The following is a 19,402-nucleotide window of genomic DNA, read 5'->3' on the forward strand; positions in this document are numbered from 1 at the left end:
TCTGCAGTGTAAACACACCACTAATTTTACCATAAAGTGTGCATCACCCTGAAAAGGGTAAAGGAAAAACACAAAAAAATGGCCTACAGTATGAAGACATGACACAAAAGGAAAAAGCGATGGGGTGGGAGGAAGAAACCACAAACTCAAGCACCAATTCTCAGAGGTTGCAGTTTATTATCAGGAACAATTTTGGGTCCCACCTAGTAGTTAATTGTAATTGTGATGCTACAAGGGGCATTTAGTCCTGCAGTCCTATGTATCTTTGGAGCAAATCCCATAGATATCATTGGGACTTGCTTCTGAGTAGACATATATTGGTTCACAGGGAAGTTCATGTCTACATTGTGCTCTCTCGGACATAAAAAATCTCTTTCCTGGCATCTTGCCACTTGTCCCACCCCGTGTGAGGAAAGCTGTTTTCACAGTGCAGATGTGCACATTTGAGGCGGCAATCTGTTACATAGGCTAGGCCTGCTTGTGTCAAGATGGACGGAATGTAGTTCCATTCTTTGAAAACAGGAAGAGCCTGACTGGGAGATGGTAGCCTTCTTCATTCTCATTTTCATTCCAGATAAGCGTGGATGGTGATTTATTCTTTGTGCAAACTACCGCATAGATTCAGACTGGCTGCACAGGGGAACGGACCTGAGGTGAGACCACTATCCTATCAAAAGCTACCATCACTCTGTGACTCCAGATCTTCCCTTTTATATAAGTAATACCTGAGATGAAGTTATCTTTTTAAAGATTTGGAACAGTTAGTTATTGTTGAGTAGATAATCCCTAAATATATTCCTGGCTTGTCTGTTACCAATGGGGTATCCATCTGGGTTTAATCAGATTAGTCCAGTGTTCTTCATTCTCGGGTCACTAGATGTTCTTACACTACAACTCCCATCATGCCCAGCTAGCTTGGCTGTCTGATCTCTTATCCTCCCCCTTGATCTATGAGATCCTCTGATGGCGCTTCCCCACGGTTCTAAGATTCATTTGGCCTTCACTGGGGACTGTGGTGTAGTGGTTAAGAGCGGTAGTCTCGTAATCTGGGGAACCGGGTTCGCGTCTCCGCTCCTCTACATGCAGCTGCATGGGCTAGTCACCTTGGGCTAGTCACACTTCTCTGAAGTCTCTCAGCCCCACTCACCTCACAGAGTGTTTGTTGTGGGGGAGGAAGGGAAAGGAGAATGTGAGCCGCTTTGAGACTCCTTAAAGGGAGTGAAAGGCGGGATATCAAATCCAAACTCTTCTTCTTCTTCACTGGGGACTGAGCTTCCATTGCCCTGTAGAACTCCCTTCAGGAACAGGTTAAGCAAGAACCAGCCCTCCCTTTTTTCCAAAGGTCTTTTGAAAATGATATTGTTTACACAGGCCTTTGCAGTATAAATTCTGCCTTTTTAACGAATCAATACTTGTTAAGGTTTTATTTCTGTTTTTCATGTTTTTTGCTGGGGGTTTTTTTTAATATGCATTTTACACGGGGCTTGTCCACATGGGAAGGTAGCCCATCTAGGAGAAGGAAGACACTGACCCTTAACCTTTACTGCCTTATGGGATATCTTCGGGAGGAGAAAAGGCTAAGGAGTAAACCCTACACAAAACTGGAGTCCCTAAAATGGTTGGAAAGGGCCTTGTACAACTCCTTCCGGCAATTCCTGCAGCCAAGCTGGTGCCAAACATCTCGCTGTGCTTTCCTTTGGGCCACATCAGTGAGGCTGAGATGGGAGACCTTGTCGTCTGGGCAGCCCAGGACCTCCAGACACGCTGCCCAGGCTCATGCCCTGGGGAGGTCACTTCCGTGCTGCTAACACAGTGGTTTGACTTGACCCCCTGATCCGTTCTCCATTGTCCATCGAGACAGATGGAGGCCAGCAATTTCTATATGTCGTATACCACCTTGATGTGTTTTTATGACAGTGTACCGTAGATTCCGGCGTATTAGGCGACTGGGTGTATTAGACGACCCCCCAAATTGGCAGCTGCAATTTGGGGATTTGTCTTACAAGCCCAGTCGCCTAATACGCTGAGCAGCTCTGCGCCGGGAGAAAGCAGCCCGGCGGGCTCCGCTCCGCGCCACCCATACCTGGCGTATAAGACGACCCCCGACTTTTAAACCTCTTTTCTGGGGTTAAAAAGTCGCCTTATACGCCGGAATCTACGGTATATTAGAGCATTTCCCCTCAGTCTGGCATTGACTGTGGCTGACAGTAGTCCAGAACATCTGGCATGGGGGACCAGGTTGTCAAAGTCTGCATTAAATTAAATCTAGGCCCCCTTAGGACCAGTGTGGGGACTGTTTGGCGCTACAGATCTCACTAGAACTCCCCTCATTAGGACTGGTAAGACCTACATTCAAATGCCAACCTCGCCATAGAAATGACTTTGGGCCAGCCTCTCTCTTTCTCTCTCTCTCTCTCTCTCTCTCTCTCTCTCTCTCTCTCTCTCTCCCATCCCCATCCTAACCTTATTGGGAAGATAAAATATGTACCAGGGAGAAGAATCATCTCCGTTTCCCTGAGCTTAGAAACAAATAAATTTTCACTTTCTTTTTCAGGTTCCTCGATCGAGATTGCCGGCCTGAAAACGAACAAAAAGAAGAAGTTTTTATTAATTTACGTATTACGTTTTTTTGTTATACTGCTCTGTGGCCCAAAGCCCTCTGTGAGTGGTTTATAGTTAAGTGCAGGTTTTTAAAAAAAAGAAAAAAAGGACCGGAATATATGAAATTGCAATATATAACAGTATATAGAGAAATGTCGTTAATAATGTAATTTAAATACACGCACTCTGGAATGAAGCAAGTCTTCGGCCGGTTGGTCTTAGGCCCTCAGCCTCCACTTCCCTTTGTTGTGACTGCGAGGATAAAATATTGAGGGTGAAGGCATATCCTCATCTTTTAACGGCCAAGTTGGAAATGTGTCTATGCAAACGTACACCCATTAAATACACGTACGCACATATCTGTGCATGCTTGCCGAAAGACATCAGGTGGATTAACTTGATGAACCTCCTTGTACGAAAGGTCCCTGGATTACGATCCTATCGCTGAGAGAGGGCTCTGTCCCGTGGCAACCTACCCATCGCATACGGCATGGCCTCTTTTTCCTGGCTGCTTGGCTATACCAAGATGATTATCTTTTAGAAGCGGTCTTCCTTGCACAGCGCGGAGTCAGGAGGAGTGGGGTTGTCACTGCAGTTGCCTCTGTCCCATCCCTGCTGCCCCTCTCTTCCTTTTAGAGGCTCCTCACATTGTTTAGATTGGGACCAGGACGACTTCCTGTTGCAGACATTCGTTCCTCCATGTATTTGGGGAGGGAGGTACATGGCTCAAGGCGAGGATGCTGTGGGATAGGGGTGGGGGCATGGCACGGCATGGCTACCCAGAACATTTCTCCTCCCCCTAAGCCGATTCTATTCTAAAAGCCCAAACAAAGCGCTAGTTTAAATGGAAGCCCCTGAATCAGTTTACACCAAGCTACTATTTGTTCTCCAGACTCCTCCCATGGTCATTTCTTAAAAACACAAATCGGTATAGAAATGAAATAATAATAATAATATCCAGTTTGAATGTAACCAGTTCTCCTAGCAAATTTACCAGCCCTTGTTCGACTTGTTGTAATTTTTTTTAAAAAAACACACCCTGCTTTGTAGTCATGCTCTAGACACCGCTCCAAGTGCTTCTAATTATTTTTGTATATCAGTAAGAGATTATTTTGAATCGCTAACTAAATAAAGCTACGTTACCTGTACAATCGCTGGTTTTTTCCCCCTCTGGGGGTGGGGGGAATTGCCTGCTTCCTTCTATATTTTTTCAGTGTTTCCCTCACCAACCTTCCGCTCTCTCCCCTAGTGAGTATTAACAGGATGGGACAGGGGACATTTTCTAAACCGGGTTCCCATTTTCTAAACTGGTATGGTGTGAGGTGTGCTGAATCTAAGATGCTTTATAAAGGCCCCCAGAAGGGCAGAGCGCAGCCGTATTTGGGCCAGCGGTGCTTTGAGGAAGCATAGAGTGAGAGACTTGCAATGGCCAAACAGATCTCTGTGAGAAACAGGACCTGAGCACAAAAGCGCACTCCTCCTCTGTGGTTTCCAGCAACATTATTGTCTGTGACTGTGGAGGCAGACGGTAGCCATTGATAGCCTTATGTGCCATGCATTTATCTCATCTTTTAAAGCCATCCTAGCGGTGCTGCATTAGCCAATTCTTCCTTTTAACTGTCTCAAATCTTTCCACATTTAACTTCCTTGGATGTCCCTAGTGTTGTGAGAGAGGGAGAAATCTTTTATATATATACAGTGGTACCTCAGGTTACATATGCTGCAGGTTACAGACTCCGCTAACCCAGAAATAGTGCTTCAGGTTAAGAACTTTGCTTCAGGATGAGAACAGAAATCATGCTCTGGCGGCACAGCGGCAGCAGGAGGCCCCATTAGCTAAAGTGGTGCTTCAGGTTAAGAACAGTTTCAGTTAAGTACGGACCTCCGGAACGAATTAAGTACTTAACCCAAGGTACCACTGTATAATAATTTTCTTTTATTCTTATAGACAACATTTTCAATGTACGATCCTCCCATATTTCCCCCCAGCTTTGACTATCTATCTGCCCTGTTGGTCTCCTTTTCCCACACCTCTTTTAATTGATCCTCCATTTCTACTAATATTTTATAAATTTCACTGGTTTCCCCTTTTATAACTTTATTTTCTTCTTTGGATATGGTAATTAACACGTCAGATTAAATCAAATAAACAAGGAATATTCTCTGTTATGTTGGAGGGGATGCCAGGAAACCGGGAATTCTGTTCACATGTGGTAGAGGTGTAAATCCGTACATTTTTTGGCAGAGTGTTTAAGGAGATAACAGAAATCACTGGGTTAAAGCCGACCAAAAGTCCAGAGGTAGCATTATTATCAATTTACGATGGGGTGGAAGGTTCGCAGGCCATGAAGGGCTTGCTCACAAATTTATTGACAGCGGCATGAATTATGATCGCTAGGAAGTGGACGGGGCAAGCAGAATATAAAATGGAAGAATGGTATAAAGAGGTGTGGGGTATAGCTGTTAATGATAAATTAACATGTGCCATTAAGGTAAGAGAGGGAATATGCAGGAGAAATGATTTTGAGGCGATACGGAGGGTGTTTTTAGAATTTGTACTGTTAAAACGGAAAGGGGTCAAACCATCACAAGAAGTGTTGAAATTTTGGGAGGTTGGATGGTTACAATGGAATGGTCTTGGTGGTGGGGTGCACATTTTTATTCCTACATATTTATGATTCTTACTTTGTAAAAATAAAACAGAAAAAAAGAAATATTTTTCTCTCTCTACCCTGTCCGTGCCACACATAATTTTATAAACTTCTGTCATGCCACCTTCTTCCTTGTCTTTTCTCTTTGTTGTTTAGTCATTTAGTCGTGTCCGACTCTTTGTGACTCCATGGACCAGAGCACGCCAGGCACTCCTGTCTTCCACTGCCTCCTGCAGTTTGGTCAAACTCATGCTGGTAGCTTCGAGAACACTGTCCCGCCATCTCGTCCTCTGTCGTCCCCTTCTCTTTGCGCCCTCCATCATTCCCAACATCAGGGTCTTTTCCAGGGAGTCTTCTCTTATGAGGTGGCCAAAGTATTGGAGCCTCAGCTTCACAATCTGTCCTTCCAGTGAGCACTCAGGGCTTAAGAATGGAGAGGTTTGAACTTCTTGCAGTCCATGGGACTCTCAAGAGTCTCCTCCAGCACCATAATTCAAAAGCATCAATTCTTTGACTATCAGCCTTTATCAGCCTTCTTTTCTCTAAATGCTTCAACATTTCTCATAGGGGAGTTGGCCTACCTCCTTGATCATTGTCTGTTGTTGCTTCAGTCTTCTGTACGCTGCTTAGAGATATTTTTAATATATTAAGTGGTATAGAAATGAAATAATCAGTTGGACTGCCCTTTTTTGAACCTTTTCCAACTCTGTAATATCCTTTTTGAGGAGAGGTGACCAGAACTGGTGCTCTGTATTCCAAATTTCAGTCTTTTTTGAAGTAGGAGACACAGCTACCTACCTGTTTGCACACCCTTAGCTACCTGAAGTTCAGGCAGGCCTGGACGAGGAAAATAAAATATTTCCAGCATGTCACTTGGGCCAAATATTCCTGCATTGCAGAGGTTGGGCTAGATGACCCTCTGGCCCCCTTCCAACTCTGCCATCCTGTTAATTTGCCTGATCAGCAGCTAGCTTGATTTTAATTTTACTTATATACTACCTTTTTTAAAAAAGCACCTCTAAGTGGACTGTATGAAATTGTATAACATAGACGCAAGAATGCATAGATACAATAAAGACTTTAAAAACAAGTAGGCATAATAAAATAATCAGCTAATATTGTGGCTAGCCATCTCTGACTGCTCCCTACGTGAAAATGGGGTCTGTTTCTGAGATTAAAGAGTGAAATTAAATGATGGCTAGAGAAAGGGGTTTGCCTCCGTGGTAGAACATCTCTTTGGGGTGCCGAAGGTTCAATCCTGTAGCTTCTCCAGGCGGGGCTGGGAGAAAGACCTGCCTGAAATCTTGGACAGCTGCTGCAAGTCCGTGCAGACAATACATAGCTAGATGGACCTATGGTCTGATTCAGAAGAAGCCCGCTTCCTATGCTCCCTTGTGTAAAGTAGTGGTTGAACATTTGCCTTGCCTGCGGAAGGTCTCAGGTTCAAATCCTGACACCCCCAAGCACAGCTGGGAGAGTCCTCTCCTATGAAATCCTGGGCATCTCACATTACTGAACTTAACGGACCGGCTGCTCTTAGCAGGGCAGCTTCTATATCTTCCACAGTATAATTTCGCGATGGGCTCTCTGCCAAACAGCATGTCATTTTGTCCGGCCCGATTGAATCACCCAGCGGGATTGCACTGTTACTGAATATGGTTTCAGCAACCTTTTTTCTACACCTGACTGCAAATCCCAAACTTCCGCTCTCTGAGTTCTTAATAGCCTTTCCCATTTAAAATAATAATATATATATTTTTTGTAAACTTAAAAGAAAAAAAATTATTTAGCCAGATGCCACTTTTCCAGGGTAGTGTGTTCCCACCCTCCTTACAGGTTAAGGGTTAATCTGACCGAGTGCTGCATTCCTAGAGGGTCCCTTCAGGAGGCGAGGTTGATTCGTTGCTGGAGGCACTTCCGGCCAACCTTGCCTATCCCCCTTCGCTCTACCTTTGCAAAAAATAAAAAAGGGGGGTGGATTCGCTTTGGAATTTCTCCTGGAAAGAGGTGAGTGCAAAATGCATTTGGGGTGAAAAGGGTGCATTGAAGAGCTGGCGTAGCAGGAAAAAATATTGCAGACCAGATTTCATATTTATAGGAATGATTGTCACAAATATATGTTTATTTAAAGAAATTGCAGGTTGGTCTATTGAGAGGGTGGGGAAAATATCTAAAAGTAATGGTAGTGATAAAGGCACCTTTACCGCGAGCAGAGAAGGCCACAGTCCTGCTTGCATTTACCTGGGAATAAAATCCCATTTATTCGTTGGGACTTAAGACTGTGTACACACCATGCACTTAAAGGATGTTTAAATCCCATTCTGCATTCCCCAAAAAAGAATCATGGGAACTGTAGTCTGACCCCCACGAAACTACAATCCTCAGCACCCTTTGCAAACTACAGTTCCCAGGGTTCCGGGGGTGGGGGCAGTGAGGGAAGCATACTTTAAATATAGGGTTATCCAAGAGACCAATTCCTGAAACCGTTGCTAACTCCGGGAAGCAGAAACGGTTTATTCTTTTTGTGCGACGCTGGCAGATTTGTGATGCGTGGAGTGGCGCTGCAAGAAAGATTAGAGAGAGCTAGAGTCTAGACAGCATTGCAAATAAGTTGCGTAGGAGATTCAGAGGTCTGGCGGATGTTAAGCTAGGTATGAGCTAGCAGATTATATTTATGAATTCCTGCTCCCTTTCTTCAAATCACTGATGCCTTGTTTTACGTAATTGCTGTTTGGTGTATGCAATGATTTGCAGTTAGGGCGATTGTACTGCAGTTGTTACCCATTAGCGAGCAAGCTTTTGAGTTCCACAGAACTCTTTATGTTAACCACCCAGCTATTAAACTGAGAGGCAGCGTGGTGTAGTGGTTGGAGTGGGACAGGTACGATCCTATTTCAAATCCCCTCACCTGCAAGTGTTACTGCGTGACTGTAAGCCAGTCACTATCTCTTTTCGAGGACATAGTGATAATTTTAAAAAGGCGGAGGAACTTTGAGTTGTATCTAGACTTGAGTCAGTTGTGCTTAGGCTGCTTAAAATCATTGTGAAAAGTTAGTAATGGCTTTAGTCCAGTTGGTTTCAATGGGAACTGACTGAAACTCAAGTCTGGATACTACCCTATATGTATGTGTCACGGATTGGTTGGATGCAAATGAATGGTGGTCAGAGGAAGAAGACTGGGAGGAGAAGGTGTCAGAAGCTGAAGAGGTAACAGGGCTTAGTGAGCGGGGAGAGTCTGTGGCAGAGTGAAGCCCAGAATCGGAGGCAGAAGCAGAAGCAGGAGAGTGGGATGAGGAAGGCCAAGAGGCAGAGATGGGTCAGGCTGGTGAAGAATCATGGGTTTTCTCCTCCTCCTGGTGTGACAAGCTCCCCTCCCCGCTTGTCTCCCAGAACCAGAAGAGGCATGAAAAGGACGGAGGAGAGGTTCATGCAGGCAAAGTCTCCATTTGCTTGGGAAAACCCTGGAGAGGAGGGGATTTAGCTGTGGGGAGGCAGGGGCAAAGCCTAACAGGGATGAGCTGCTGGGCTCTTTAAGCCTGATATTTGGCCCAATCTGTGCATATCATGCTCTTTCTGATACAGTGGTACCTCGGGTTACATACGCTTCAGGTTACATACGCTTCAGGTTACAGACTCCGCTAACCCAGAAATAGTGCTTCAGGTTAAGAACTTTGCTTCAGGATGAGAACAGAAATCGTGCTCCGGCGGCGTGGCAGCAGCAGGAGGCCCCATTAGCTAAAGTGTGCTTCAGGCTAAGAACAGTTTCAGGTTACGTACAGACCTCTGGAACGAATTAAGTACTTAACCCGAGGTACCACTGTACAAGTTGAACCTCAGTTCCCGAACGGCTCCGTTTTGGAACGTTTCGCCTCTCGAACGCCAAAAACCCGGAAGTAAACGCTGTGGTTTTTGAAGGTTTTTTAGAAGCCGAATGTTCTACACATCTTCCACTTGAGTGCAGGACGCTCTTGCAACCAATCAGAAACCACACCTTGGTTGTCTAACATTTCAGAAGCCGAACAGGCTTCCAGAACAGATTACGTTCGACAACCGAAGTTTGGCTGTAAAGTGTTTACTCCAAATTGAATGCTGTGATGTAATGCCGGCTTGCTCCTGACAGTATGAAACAGTGAGATGTTTGGAGGAAGGGTGTGATCTAAATACAATGAATAATAACTCCTACAACACATCTCCGCTTAAGGAGTAAAGGAAACCGCCTGGTCCTGAGTCCAACCATTGATCTAAGTAGCTTGGAATTGTTGACACTGGCGGACAGTTGCTCTCCAGCGTTTGAAATGGGAGTCTCTTCTTCTCAGCCCCACCTGGAGAAGACAGGGATTGAATCTGGAATCTTCCAGATGCAAAGCACATACTCTGCCAGTAAGATATGGCCCATCCCCAGTTTTTCAGAAGACTAAGCAGAGACACAGGTGCTGTATCTTGCGTCTCTCAACCTACAAGAAGGTTTGGGTCCCCAGTCATTTTTAGGAGAGCAGAGCTCAGCTCCTCTCTCCCCACACCATTCCTATGCCTCCAATTTCTTAGGGTGAGCTGAGACTCAGTACAGTATACAGCTTCCGGGATGCGGGTGGTGCTGTGGTCTAAACCACAGAGCCTCTTGGGCTTGCTTATCAGAAGGTCGGTGGCTCAACTCCTCACAATGGAGTGAGCTCCTGTTTTTGTGTCCCAGCTCCTGCCAGCCTAGCAGTTTGAAAGCACACAAGTGCAAGTAGATAAATAGGTACCGCTGTGGCGGGAAGGTAAACAGTGTTTCCGTGCGAACATGACCTGGAAAGCTATCTGTGGACAAACACCGGCTCCCTCGGCCTGAAAGCGAGATGAGCGCCGCAACCCCATAAGTCGCCCTTGACTGAACTTAACCATCCAGGGGTCCTTTACCTTTTCTTTTATTATTACAGTGGTACCTCGGGTTACAGACGCTTCAGGTTACAGACTCCACTAACCCAGAAATAGCACCTCGGGTTAAGAACTTTGCTTCAGGATGAGAACAGAAATCACACGGTGGCAGCACGGCGGCAGCAGGAGGCCCCATTAGCTAAAGTGATACCGCAGGTTAAGAACAGTGTCAGGTTAAGAACGGACCTCCGGAACAAATTAAGTTCTTAACCTGAGGTACCACTGTATTCAGCTTCTGTTTCCATAGGGAGAAGAATCTCCTCTTGGTAACCGGATATATTGCTTGGCTAGAGGAAATGCTGTTGAACCGTGGGACTGAGCCCCATTGCCAGTCCTGAGAGAGAGAGAGAACATGGCTGCCGTGAAGCAAGGTGATATTTCGGCTGCGGGACTGGAGTCCGACGAGGCTCTGCAAGACTCAGCTGCTCTCAAAGCAGAAAGGAGGAGGACTGAAAGCACTCGGTCTGGGTGTGGCATGGAAACCAGCAGAAAAACGGCTCCGAAGATCTTGAATCGAGACTCTCCAAATTCCGGTGCTGAGTTCAGGCAGTTCAGGTACCAAGAGGCCATTGGCCCCCAGGAGGTTTGCAGCCGGCTCCTGGACCTCTGCTGCCGGTGGCTGAGGCCCAAGAGCCTCACCAAGGAAGAGATGTTGGAGCTGGTGGTCCTGGAGCAGTTCTTGGCTGTCCTGCCCCCGGAGATGCAGAGCTGGGTCAGGGAAGGCCGCCCAGGGAGCTGTGTCCAGGCCGTAACCCTGGCGGAAGGTTTTCTACTGAAGCAGCAGGAGGACAGAAGGCAAACGGTGAGCGGGTTACATTTTGGTGGTTCATGCTGTGGGCATGAAGAAATTGTTGTTTTACAAGGAAGTTGTTTTACAGCCTTTCTCAGAAGCTTTGTTCTGTTGGTCACCCACCTAAAATAAATAAATGATGGATTAATAGACAACATGTAGGAGCAAGACAAGGACCCACAGAGGGGAGGTTGGGAGTCCAGGAGATTCTTCGGAATCCTCTTTTTATGTTGGCTGTTTGATAATTGTTTGTAAATTTCAAAATCTGAAAAACGAAATAAAATTTAAATGAATGAATGCATGAATATCATGGAGCTGAGAAAGGAGTAGAAAAGGGGGAATCACAGAATTGTAGAGTTGAAAGGGACCCCAAGGGTTATCTAGTCCAACCCCATGCTCTGCAGGAGTCTCAGCTAAAGCATCCATGACAGATGGCCGTCCGTTAAGAACATATTCCGATGCCCTTAATACTCTCTCCTGTTTTAGGTCCAGGAGCCACTGATGGAGGTGGTCGGCCCTTTATCTGGTGCAAAGAAGGTTCCGTTGGACGACTTTGACAGGCCAGGACGTGGGGCCAAAACCAGCACAATGAAATTCCACAGAGATAAAGGTAAAATCCTGCATTTAGTGTTGGGGGAGGTGGTGAGATCTCGTTTGGCAATACTACGCACAATAAGGATTTGGGTGTCTTAGTGGATCACAAGCTTAACGTGATCCACCAGGGTGTGACACTTTATAATGTGCTCTTTTGTTTTGCTTTGCATCTTCAGGCTTGGAAGCTGATTAAAAAAGAAACCTTGATTGATTGGCTAGGAGGCAGATGGAAAAACTAGACCCTGATTGGCTAGGAGGCTGATTAAAAAATAAACCCTGATTGGCTAGGAGGCTGATTAAAAAATAAACCCTGATTGGCTAGGAGGCTGATTAAAAAATAAACCCTGATTCGCCAGGAGGCTGATTAAAAAATAAACCCTGATTGGCTGGGAGGCTGATTAAAAAATAAACCCTGATTGGCTAGGAGGCTGGTTTTAAATCTTTGTTTGGCCCTCTGCTTCTGATTCTACCTCCGTTTCATTAACAGACAGTGAAATGGCACCTGAGGCACATTCTGAATCTTCTCCTTTTTCTGCTGGAGGGGGGACATCCACCGTCCAGCCAACTCAGGTAGGAAAAAGCCCGTTGGGGAGACCTATTTCAGAGAACTGGGGTGCCACTTTCTTATATATCCCTGGGCTTCTTTGGGAGGAAGGGTGGCACAATAACTCGTCCTCGCTCACAACGTACCATCGTTAGCACCCCCAATAAGGATTCTCACAATTCCCTAAAGAATATAATTACATACTATCATCACAATTCCACAAAAGAACCTCTCTCAATTCCCCTCCTTCTCTTTTCAGTCCTCAGTATCAAGGATTTTGTGTGTGTGCGTGTGCAGTTTTAAGCCTGAGGGCCACATTCTGTTCTGGGCAGCCTATCAGGGGCCACAGGCCAGCGGTGGGCGGGGCCAGAGGCAAAAGTAGGCGGAGCAGCAAATGCCACTCTTACTTTTGTACAGTAGAGGGGCTGGGAGGGGGTGCATTTGGCTTTCCGGGGGTTCCTCGCTCCTGTTCAAAGCCCTCACCTACGGGGAAAGCTGTGAGTTCAGCCCATTTTGACGGTATGAACCTTTGAATCTTGCAGAAGAGGGATTGGGAACCTGTTGCCCTGTAGGTGTCGCTGCAGTGCAACATCCATCATGCCTGACAGCTGTGCTGGCTGGGTGACTGATGATGATGATGATGACGACAACAACAACAATAATAATGTAATATTTCACTCTGGGCGACTTCCAAGACATAAAAACACAACAAAACATCAAACATTAATAGTAACAGACTGATCCAATATAAAAATCACAGTAACTTTAAAATAAACAACTTATATAAAACAATCCATCAGAATCTAATAAACAGTAAAATTAAACATCAGCAAATAATAAACAATTCGACCACAATAAAGAATTACCAGTCAATAAAAGTAACAGCAAATCACGTAAAATACCACAAAACATACAAAACCATGTAGAAGCATCAAGCTGAGAAACAAAGAAGAGAAGAAGAGTTTGGGTTTGATATCCCGCTTTATCACTACCCTAAGGAGTCTCAAAGCGGCTAACATTCTCCTTTCCCTTCCTCCCCCACAACAAGCACTCTGTGAGGTGAGAGGGGCTGAGAGACTTCAGAGAAGTGTGACTGGCCCAAGGTCACCCAGCAGCTGCATGTGGAGGAGCAGAGACGCGAACCCGGTTCACCAGATTACGAGTCCACCGCTCTTAACCACTACACCACACTTTTATAAGCACCACACTTTTATAAGCACAACTTATAAAACTATTTTTAAAAAATATCCCTGAACTCCTCTGTTGCCAGCTACTGCGGCTGCTATTCTCAAAGTCATAGTCTGGGAAAGGCTAGGTGGGGCAAGGCAGGTGGAAACACCATTGCCTGATGAGGAACAGAAAATCCAATACCTGCAGATTCTGCAGCCTGAAAACAACCACCTGTTCCTATTGTCTTCTTTGGGCGTGTGATGGAAGGAGAGCAATCATCACCCCATTTTCTGGGAGGTTTGGCTAGGAAATAGTTTTGTATTATAAGGACAGAACTACCCAAACTGTATAGAAACTTAGATCATAGAATCATAGAGTTGGAAGAGACCACAAGGGCCATCGAGTCCAACCCCCTGCCAAGCAAGAAACACCATCAGAGCACTCCTGACATATGGTTGTCAAGCCTCCGCTTAAAGACCTCCAAAGGAGGAGACTCCACCACACTCCTTGGCAGCAAATTCCAGTGTCGAACAGCTCTTACTGTCAGGAAGTTCTTCCTAATGTTTAGGTGGAATCTTCTTTCTTGTAGTTTGGATCCATTGCTCCGTGTCCGCTTCTCTGGAGCAGCAGAAAACAACCTTTCTCCCTCCTCTATGTGACATCCTTTTATATATTTGAACATGGCTATCATATCACCCCTTGACCTCCTCTTCTCCAGGCTAAACATGCCCAGCTCCCTTAGCCGTTCCTCATAAGGCATCGTTTCCAGGCCTTTGACCATTTTGGTTGCCCTCCTCTGGACACATTCCAGTTTGTCAGTGTCCTTCTTGAACTGTGGTGCCCAGAACTGGACACAGTACTCCAGGTGAGGTCTGACCAGAGCAGAATACAGTGGCACTATTACTTCCCTTGATCTAGATGCTATACTCCTATTGATGCAGCCCAGAATTGCATTGGCTTTTTTAGCTGCCGCGTCACACTGTTGGCTCATGTCGAGTTTGTGGTCATTCTTATTCATGCATCCCTACTACAGCGGCAAGAATGTTATTTGCCCCCAAATGGAAAGAAGCAGAACTCCCAGTAAAGGAAGAATGAATACAAAAACTTGCGGAATACGCAGAATTAATAACCGGAAGAATAAGAAATCAAGATAACAAACTTTTTGTAAAAGAATGGAAGTGGTTTATTGAATATTTACAGATAAATTGTAAACAGATAAGAACATTCGCAGGATTATTGTAATAACCTGCAGATTTATAATACATTTAAAGTAGATGAATAAATGAGCAAATTAAGTTCATTTGGATATGGCAGAAGATATTGAAAATAAACTTAAGGGACCGCAGAAAGAGGGGGGAAGGAAGACGAGTTTTGAAATGTTAAAATGATTGTAGAATGATTGAAATGTATAAACCCGAAAAGCATAAAGAAAATAGTTTTGTATGTGTTTCAGGAGCCAGTGGTTTTTGAGGAGGTGACTGTGAGTTTCACAGAGGAGGAGTGGGCCCTGCTGGTTCCAGGCCAGAGAGCATTGTACCGGGAGGTCATGTTGCAGAATTATGGGATGGTGGCTTCTCTAGGTAAGGACGCCTTTGGCTGTAGATGAGGCGGGGGGCGGGACCTTTGGTCCTCCGGATGTTGTTGGATTCCAACTTCCCTCAGCCCCCCCCCCCACCGGCCAGCCCATGCCAAATCAGATAAACCACTCTGTAATTCTCACTCTATGATGGGAATAGGGGGGCTCCTAACCACTCCCAGCAGCCTTATCAAACACCATCTCCCAGAATTCCTTGGGGGAAGCCATGATCATTTAAAGTGGCATGAGAGTGCTTTTAAATGTGTGGTGTGAATGTGGCCTGACTAGCAGTCCCTGTCCAGGGTTTCAGGCTGGTGAATCTCTCCCAGACGTACCTGGAGGTACAAAGAATTGAATCGGGGACTCTCTACATACAAAAGTAAATGCTGTAGCACCGAGCAACAGTCCTTCCTACATGGATGGAAAGAGCTTGGAAGCTCTCTTGCAGCCCCTACATAACCAGCTGTTTGATTTTTATGTTTTGATCTCCTAGAAGCTCTGCTGACTCCCAAGCCTGACCTCATCTGCCGGTTGGAAGAGGAAGAGCTCATTGAGCAGTGTACTGAGGAAGGGGAGAGTTTTAAAGGTGGGCAAAAGACTAATCTTTTGTTTCTCTCTTTTAGCATCATCATCATCATCATCATTTATTATTTATACCCCGCCATCTGGCTGAGTTTCCCCAGCCACTCTGGACGGCTTACAATCGAGTGTTAAAAACAATACAGCATTAAATACTAAAAACTTCCCTAAACAGGGCTGCCTTCAGATGTCTTTTAAAGATAAGATAGCTGCTTATATCCTTGACATCTGGTGGGAGGGCGTCCCATAGGGCAGGCGCCACTACCAAGAAGGCCCTCTGCCTGGTTCCCTGTAGCCTCACTTCTCGCAATGAGGGAACCGCCAGAAGACCCTCGGCGCTGGATCTCAGTGTCCGGGCTGAACAATGGGGGTGGAGATGTTCCTTCAGGTATACAGGACCGAGGCCGTTTATTTGTTCACAACTTAGAAGCAGGAAATAAACAAGCATCTCTGTTTATTTCAGGCTGGAAGACGGAGAACGAGAATGAACTTTATGAGGCTGCTGCGGAGGGAACTGAGACTCAAGATGTGAAAGAGATATTTGTGAGTGAAGATGGACCGGAGATTCAGGTTGGAACGCCGGCAGTGAATTGGAAGGACAGATTCCTTTATTTGCAGGATGTGGAGTTCCACGAAAGCTCGTTCCAAAAGGAACCGTGCAAAGGAAGGAGGAGGAACGAGTGCGCTGTGTGTGGGCAGATCTTCAGTCACAAATCGAGCCTTGTTACTCATCAGAGAATCCACACAGGCGAGAGGCCCTATAAATGTGCACTTTGTGGAAAGAGCTTCAACCGAAGGACGCGACTCACTTCACATCAGAGGCTGCACACAGGGGAGAAGCTGTATAGCTGTTCAGACTGCAGCAAGAGCTTTTGCGAAAAATCGAGTCTTAACGCCCATCAGAGAATCCACACAGGAGAGAGACCCTATAAATGCTTGAACTGTGGGAAAAGCTTCAGCCGCAGCTCAAACCTTATTGCTCACCAGAAAATCCACACGACACAGAAACCCCGTAATCACTCCAAAGGCAGTAAGGGCTTCTCTGTTCAGTCTAAGCACAATTCACATGAGAAAATTCACAAAGGAGAGAAGGATCTGTGTAGTTCCGTAATCTTTAGCAAGAGCATCTCTGATAACATGAGTCTTCTTGGACATCCAGAAATATATGCAGAAGAAGATCCTTATAAATGTTTTGACTGTGGGGAAAGCTTCAGTAAGAGCTCCAACCTTTTTAAGCATCAGAGAATTCACTTAGAGGAGAAACCATACAAATTCTGTAGCAATAGCTTTTCAGACAAATCCGGTCTTATGACACATCAAGGCATCCACTCGGGAGAAAAAACATATAAATGCTCAGTGTGTGAAAAGAGCTTCAGTCGCAACTGGAGCCTCCTTACACATCAGAGATACCACAGAGGGGAGAAACCTTATAAATGCTCGGACTGCAGCGAAAGCTTTTGCGACAAATCTAGTCTTATCAGGCACCAGAGAATCCACACAGGAGAGAAGCTCTATAAATGCTTCATTTGTGAGAAGAGCTTCAATCAGAGCACAAACCTTTTCACACACCAGAGAATCCACACGGGAGAAAAACCGTATAAGTGCATCGAGTGTGGGAAAAGCTTTAACCAGAGCTCCCATCTTATCAGGCACCAGAGGCTCCACACTGGAGAGAAACCCTACAAGTGCTCGGAATGTGGGAAGAGCTTCACTCAGAGTCCAAATCTCATTCGGCACTGGAAAATTCACGCCAGAGAGAACACGTAACGACGGCGTTTTGACTTTTATGAAAAAAATTAAAGCGCCAATCAGCACACAAGAGAATGACACGTTAGATGACGTCTTACGAGAGAAGGAAATTGCTCACACAAATGAGAGGTGGAAGATTCCTGCATTGCAGGTGGCAGATTGGATGACCCTTGGGGTACCCTCCACTTCTATGATACGGTCGTGCAGCAGAACAGTTTCGTGTGCATGTAACGTTTTCCTAGATCCCTCTGGGATTTTTTTCCCCTGCAGAGACTGCAGTCCCATCCTAGTAGTATAAGCAAGGTAGAGCTATAGAGTTGGAAGTGTGAATGTGCTAAGTTTTCATTAATAAACCCAAACAAAAAATAAATGTAGTGCTCAAACAACTGATAAGAACATAAGAAAGAGCCCTTCTGGATCAGGTTCAGCTAGACTGGTGACTGGGAGTGGCTGCTGAGACCATATAATACCAGTCCTGAGAGACCTGCATTGGCTCCCAGTACGTTTCCGAGCACAATTCAAAGTGTTGGTGCTGACCTTTAAAGCCCTAAACGGCCTCGGTCCTGTATACCTGAAGAAGTTTCTCCACCCCCATCGTTCAGCCCGGACACTGAGGTCCAGCTCTGAGGGCCTTCTGGCAGTTCCCTCCCTGCAAGAAGCAAAGTTACAGGGAACCAGGCGGAGGGCCTTCTCAGTAATGGCACCTGCCCTGTAGAACGCCCTCCCATCAGATGTCAAGGAAATAAGCAACTATCTTACTTTTAAAAGACATCTGAAGGCAGCCCTGTTTAGGGAAGTTTTTAATGTTTAGTGCTGTATTTTTTTTAATATTTTGTTGGGAGCCAAATTATTATTATTATTATTATTATTATTATTATTATTATTATTATTATCTCACAGTGGCCAACCAGATGCCCCAGTGTGAAGCCACCAAGCAGACCCTGAGCACAAATGGTACCCTCTCCAAACTGCAGTTCCCAGCACCTAGTATACTGCCTCCAACTGTGGAGGCCGATCACGGCCTCTGTTGTGACAGAGCGTTAGATACTAGATGGTCAGTTTTTTTAATTTTTTGTACCTGTTTCAATCTGCTTGCACCTTGTGTGAGATAAACTTGTTTCCCTTTGCGTTTCTCCTCTCCCTGGTCCTGTATAAAAAATAATAATGCATTTCTTGCAAGATCTGTGGTTGAGGTTAGGTGTCTTGTTGTTGTTGTTCCGGTCTCCACCACTGCCGTCCAGCTTAGATTCCCCATTTCCCCAGAAGTCCAGAACTAGAGTGCAAATCTAGTAGCTGTTCGAAATGAGATGTTGCCCCAACAACAGGCAAATGAAAGGATTTAGAGAGGCAACTCTGGCGCCTGTCCCCTTCCTGCCAAGCGTGCTTTGTGCTTTCTGGTTCAGATTTTGGCTTAGACCCATCTCATTTCTGCTCTTGGGGTCTTGGGGATAATCATGGAGGCTCAAGAGTAGGTGTCGGGGTGGATGTAAGACACAGGTCAGCAGCAACTCACAAGGCGTCAGTGAAGTTAACTCTTTATTCAAAGAAACAAAACGTCTCAGGCCTAGTGAGCGCAGCAACTTCCATAGCAACAGTTTTCCAGGCAAAGCCAGTCTTCCCTTTAGGCCTTGCCCCTATGAGGCAGGACTGAAGGCCTTCCTACAGTCTTCTCCCTCAGATCCTTCCAGATCAATCTGAGACTCCAAAGCCTTGTCTGTCGCCGCTCCACCTTCTTCATTCCTCTCCTGGTCCTGGGAGACCAGTGGAGAGGGGAGGAGGAGACACACATGATGCTTCACCAGCTAACTCAATCTCTGCCTCTGGGCCCCTCACCTCTCCAGGCTCCTCTTCTGCCGCTAGTTCTGAACTGCTCTCTCTGCCACAGTCTCTTCCTACTCACTAAACCCTGTTAGCTCTCCAGCTTCTGACACCTCCACCTCCCAGTCTTCTCCCTCTAACCCAGGCATCCCCAAACTCGGCCCGCCAGATGTTTTGGGACTACAACTCCCATCATCCCTAGCTAACAGGACCAGTGGTCAGGGATGATGGGAATTGTAGTCCCAAAACATCTGGAGGGCCGAGTTTGGGGATGCCTGCTCTAACCACTCATTGTTGTCCCACCACACATCCCCAAGCTCTGAGCCGCCTTCCCCTGGGGGTTCCCCAGTTGCTGCCTGCCACCACTCTTCTGCATCCAGCCAGTCCGTGACATCACAGGGGTGGGGGCTTGT

At 45.9% G+C, this 19,402-nt stretch overlaps 3 protein-coding genes across 20 annotated transcripts in view; all 3 read left to right on the top strand.

Annotated features, from left to right (window-relative positions):
• The window catches only part of LOC310670102 (uncharacterized protein), a 32,518-nt gene extending 28,766 nt beyond the window's left edge, over positions 1-3,752 (top strand). For 16 of the 17 annotated variants that reach the window (XM_083424744.1, XM_083424745.1, XM_083424733.1 and 13 more), the window contains 2 exons: positions 575-653; positions 2,555-3,752. In XM_083424744.1, the coding sequence (XP_083280870.1) occupies positions 575-619 (45 nt within the window). In that variant the 3' untranslated portion in view covers positions 620-653; positions 2,555-3,752. Of the gene's footprint in view, positions 1-574; positions 1,004-2,554 lie in introns of those variants that run through there. The other variant, XM_083424741.1, reaches the window with a different exon arrangement.
• Positions 1-19,402, top strand: part of LOC310670224 (uncharacterized protein) — a 58,500-nt gene that overhangs the window by 2,340 nt on the left and 36,758 nt on the right. The gene's annotated exons all lie outside the window — the stretch shown is intronic.
• On the top strand, positions 7,176-18,354 carry LOC310670240 (uncharacterized protein). 2 transcript variants are annotated; one of them, XM_083425198.1, is made up of 7 exons: positions 7,176-7,259; positions 10,172-10,971; positions 11,446-11,569; positions 12,041-12,123; positions 14,721-14,847; positions 15,337-15,429; positions 15,886-18,354. In XM_083425198.1, exons 2-7 carry the CDS (start codon positions 10,522-10,524, stop codon positions 17,187-17,189), a joined length of 2,181 nt encoding a protein of 726 aa, XP_083281324.1. In that variant the 5' UTR covers positions 7,176-7,259; positions 10,172-10,521; the 3' UTR covers positions 17,190-18,354. The 2 variants fall into 2 exon arrangements, with proteins under 2 accessions (XP_083281324.1, XP_083281325.1); XM_083425199.1 differs by having other exon boundaries at positions 7,208-7,259; positions 10,461-10,971.

This window comes from Podarcis tiliguerta (genome assembly GCF_965153285.1).
Source record: "Podarcis tiliguerta genome assembly, chromosome: 2".
Lineage (NCBI taxonomy): Eukaryota > Metazoa > Chordata > Lepidosauria > Squamata > Lacertidae > Podarcis > Podarcis tiliguerta.